The 4,710-nt window shown below is 37.4% G+C and overlaps 2 protein-coding genes across 2 annotated transcripts; one reads left to right on the top strand and one right to left on the bottom strand.

The window, feature by feature from the left end:
• Window positions 1-606: 606 nt before the first annotated feature.
• On the top strand, window positions 607-1,188 carry LOC103950716 (probable E3 ubiquitin-protein ligase RHA4A). Its single transcript, XM_009361940.3, has one exon. The coding sequence runs from the start codon at window positions 607-609 to the stop codon at window positions 1,186-1,188; it is 582 nt and encodes a 193-aa protein (XP_009360215.3).
• Window positions 1,189-2,722: 1,534 nt separating this feature from the next.
• On the bottom strand, window positions 2,723-3,295 carry LOC103950713 (histone H4). The gene has a single exon (XM_009361938.3). It carries the CDS (start codon window positions 3,211-3,213, stop codon window positions 2,902-2,904), a length of 312 nt encoding a protein of 103 aa, XP_009360213.1. The 5' UTR covers window positions 3,214-3,295; the 3' UTR covers window positions 2,723-2,901.
• Between the last annotated feature and the right edge of the window lie 1,415 nt (window positions 3,296-4,710).

The following is a 4,710-nucleotide window of genomic DNA, read 5'->3' as shown; positions in this document are numbered from 1 at the left end:
TGAAAATTTTATTATTAGCACGTAAGTCACACATGTGAGGCTAAAACGGAACTCTCCTTTAATTATTAGCACGTGAGGCTAACTTTATTATTTCAGCCTCGCATGTGAACCTCTTACGCTAACCGTTAACGAAAATTTTAAATTTTTTATCTAAATCCTAACAAATTTTACTACAGAATTTAAATTCTAATTTCTTTACTATCGCTCGACAACCGTATCATCACGTTAACGATTAATCCAATCGAGCCTTTAAAATGTTATTGCAACTTGCAGATTGAAAAGTAGAAGGCCAAGTCCAAATCCTTTTAAAATACATTAAAAGCCTCTTTTTATTCCACCCGGGGTCAGTGGCAACTAGAAGGGCCAATTGTCGTTCAATGTAAACAGTGACAGGTCCGCCGAATTGAAACACGTCGGGATAGGATTGCCTGTATCGTTCTTATCCAATACTCAATGCGTCCGACATCCGGCTTTACTTATACTTTTCCCATCCTGCTTACCCAATCCAATCCGGAAGGAACCCACAGTAGTGTATATTTATCCATCTGCTTTCTTTTCTTGCAACACAAACACCTCCAAATCCAATTCCATCCCCTCTTATCCCCCATGGATTTCTCTTGTGTTGGTATTAACTTCCCCAAATGGCGCAAAGGCCTTCAAAACCTGCCAATCTTTGCACACTGCTTAAAGATCGTACTGATAGTGGCGCTTAGCCATCTGGGACTGCTCAAACCTGCAGTACAGACCTCTGAACCAACTGCTGACTCCATGGACCGCCACCATCCGAATCCGACCAATTCGATACTGGCGATCGATCCCCTGTGCCCGTCGATAGTCCCGGTCCCAATCCACGTTCTAACAGAATACATCAAGAGGCGGCTTCCGGTGGTGGAATTTAGTCAGGTTTTCGAAAAATACACAAAACTTGGAGATCAAGATACTGCTTGCAGTATATGCTTGGAGTGCATAGAGAGGAGACATGAGGTGAGGGAGCAGTCTAACTGCGATCATTTGTTTCACAGGGAGTGTCTGGATAGTTGGGTCAATCGGGGCCACGTGACCTGCCCCTTGTGCCGAGCTACGCTGTTTCCGGCCAAGAGCAAAACTGCGAGCTGCGGCGGAGGAAATTTAGGGACGACGGAGAGGGGTGATGCCTACTTTGATAGGTTGGAATTCATTGTGAGATGAGTAGTTTTTTATGAACTCATTCCCACAAGCCGCGGAAAATGTGTATAGTAGTAATATTTCTTTGAACATTTCAACAAAATTACTAGTAGATAACTTGTATAAGTTACCAATTCAATGCCTTGATGTATACATATTTCTTGTAAAAAATGCTGGAAGGATTATGAAATTCTATGCCTAATATCTGAATGATTTAATTAGCATGCTAAAACCAACTGCCATTACTTCATTTATGATATGAACCTCTGTGAGACCAACCAACAAACACCTTGCCTGCAATAAAAAAAAAAAACAAAAAACTAATGAAAATGATTCGAAAACTTTGAGTTTTAACGATAATGACAAAATAAAGAGTAAAGTGAATATTACCAAGATTGATTTTTTAGTGTTAAAATGTGGTTTTTCGTTAAAATGAACAGTATAAAAAGTTTTTCGTTAAAGTTTCCTAAAAGAAATGGGTTCAAAACAAACATTTATAAGACAAAAGTTTAGGGCAAAACATTTTGAAAAAGAAAGAAAAAGGCTTGAAAAGAGACTTTTCAAAAACAAAAAAATAAGAGCACTTAAAGCTTATGGAGTACATAGAACAAAATCAAGCCCAATAATTTTCTAAATGTTCCGAGCTGGTCGTTGCTTGACTGTGGCAACGGATGGGGTAAAACTCCCCATAATTTCTCTGGACCCGGAAAGAGTATATAATCGTAGCTTATCACTGATTATTTACTTTTTTAAAAAATAAAATATACAACTGACCATACTTAATAAAATAAAATATTATTGTTGTTGAACATTTCTTACACTAGTTTTAATTTCATCCGTTAAGTATCTTAAGAAATTACCAATTGGATTAATTATTTTTTAATTCTAAGCCTCAAATCTCAATGAATTAGACATAAATTAAACAATAATTTATGTCTAAAAACTCTCTCAGACATAACAACAAACACCTTGCCTACAACAAAAAATGGGTGCACCATTGGTACAGCCACTAAGGGATCAGAGTGGTCCCAGGCTCATCCTGACTATTGTGTAAGAAATTTTAACGGCTTTAAACTTGCAGTTGTAGAACCGTAAGACATGAAGAATAAGATGAATTATCCTTATGAAGAAGTTGAGTCGAAAGACATCGTATTGTGAATTAATGAAACTCAAGGTTGAGGTTTTACAATCAACTTTAATGTTATTTCTAAAGCTACCTAATCAACTATTATTTGCAACCCTCTTCTTTGCCCTTCTTTTTCTATCAAACTATTCAAACCAAATTTCTTTATATTTTCTTCCTATAATTTCAATTTTTTTATCGTTTACCTTGCCCTCTACTTCCCACTCTTGTATTATACACTTCCTTCGATTCTCTTTATTAAATTAATGGGTCCTTTAATTTTGTGAAGATCACTTCAATTGTTGATGCTACGAGTTCAAAATCTTTCTCAATACATATATAAAAAACCCTCTCTCACAAAGAATTTTAGCTCCACCATTGGGTGCACCACAAAATCAATCCAACAATTCAGTAACTACAAATTGTGCACAATAATTCTCTTTAAGTAATATATCTTCATTGATGGCATTGGAAGCGGAAAGGATCCGATTGGAATTACATATTCAAATCGATCTCAGACATTCAAAATTAACAAGCAAATTCATCAGATCATAACAAGTTTTACAAAAAAGCCCCAAATTTAACCAGAAGGATTCGATTCAAAATATCTTGAATTAACCTCCGAAACCATAAAGGGTTCGTCCCTGCCTCTTTAGAGCATAGACAACATCCATGGCGGTCACCGTCTTCCTCCTGGCATGCTCGGTGTACGTCACAGCGTCGCGAATGACGTTCTCCAAGAAGATCTTGAGAACCCCTCTGGTTTCTTCATATATGAGGCCGCTTATGCGCTTCACACCTCCTCTGCGAGCGAGCCTTCGTATGGCCGGCTTGGTGATCCCCTGGATGTTGTCCCTCAGCACCTTCCTGTGCCTCTTGGCTCCGCCCTTACCCAAACCCTTTCCTCCCTTTCCTCTCCCTGTCATTTTCCCGGAAAATCTAAATTTTCTGACCTCCCAAACAAATTTGTTGTGAAAGTTGAAGTGAATCTGGTGAATGAAGAATTGACTAGGAAGGGGGGGTTTATAGTGGGGAGCGGAATCGAGCGATCTTTGAATTTTTGGCGTTGCCGCCTCGGCTGAGCTTTGTGCGCGGATTTTTTGTTTTATTGTTTTCAACTGGTACCGTTGGATCGAAACTTATCGACGGCTGGCCAGGTCGATCCTCGTGAATGAAATTTGTACTAACTGAATAGTTTATTATGGGTCATCTAACGGCTGAAATAAGATATTGAACGAGTACTTGGATCGTGTAAATACGGTTTCGCCACTGCCGCAGTTTTACTTTTTTGGTTTTCTTCACTATAATCATAAATAGAGTAAATATGACTGCATACAATTGCAATTTCATCTATCATTTTCAAATTTTCACAACGTCATACATTAAAATTTCATTAAAATAACATACATCTGTTACAAATTTGTTAAATTAATCGTTTACATTATGATGTAACAAGATAAAAATAACTTTAAAAAATAATTATTTAAAGTAAGTATTTAATATAATTTTGAAATAACAAAATAATAATAATAGGCCCCACCTCCTCCTTCTCTGGCCAAACTTAGACCCAACCACACCTCATTCTCTACAACCCTCCCCAACCCAACCTCTCAAATTCGTTGCAGGACCTCTCTCAATCCTATCTTCCCCCCTCCCTTTTCCACAAGCCACCCAGTGTGGTAAACTTCCGGCAAGATAACGACACGCCGTTTGAGTTTCAAGACGTCATTAGACAGAGTGATGTTGATCGAAAACCCCACCTGATTAGTCCTCAAAAACGACTTATTTAACATATGTTTAACGGATGTAAAATGTTGCAATTAAATTACAACTTGTATGACATTAAATTGCAATTAAATTGTAATTGTACACTAACTTCAGGGTGAAATATGCAATTTATCCTAAATTTTCTTAAGGGTAAACTACCTATACCCCCAAACTATTACAAGACTGTCGCTACCCCCAAAACTACTTTTTTTGCTGATTTACTCCCTTAACTAGTACGAAACAGCCAATTACTCCCCCATTGCTAGATTTTAGAGAATTTTATCCAAAATTTTGTTAAGTGGTGTTAAAGTAACTTATGTGGATGGTGAAGAACCTTCTGAAGCACAAGTTGACAGTGATGAATTTAGTGAGATAGAAAGACAAGTTTGTCCTCATGCCTCTCACATGACACCGCTTAACAGGAAATTTAGATGAAATTCTCTCAAATATAACGGCAAAGGTTATTGGCAATCCTATAATAATTCAGTCTATTTTTAATGGATGATAGTCTAACATTGATTCAATTTGAATCATTGGAAGAGAGATCTAAATCCCGAGTAGGATGACCTGGGAAAAGTTAGGGTTACAATGGACATATTTGTGAGCAACTGAGCTTGGTTCATGATTAAGAACAGATGCTAAGAAAGTTTGCATAG

Source organism: the organism of the source record quoted next, unplaced genomic scaffold, assembly GCF_019419815.1.
Source record: "Pyrus x bretschneideri cultivar Hongxiangsu unplaced genomic scaffold, Pyrus_bretschneideri_v1 Contig3, whole genome shotgun sequence".
NCBI lineage: Eukaryota > Viridiplantae > Streptophyta > Magnoliopsida > Rosales > Rosaceae > Pyrus > Pyrus x bretschneideri.
Note: the sequence above shows the minus strand (reverse complement) of the source record. Positions and strands in the feature narration are given on the sequence as shown.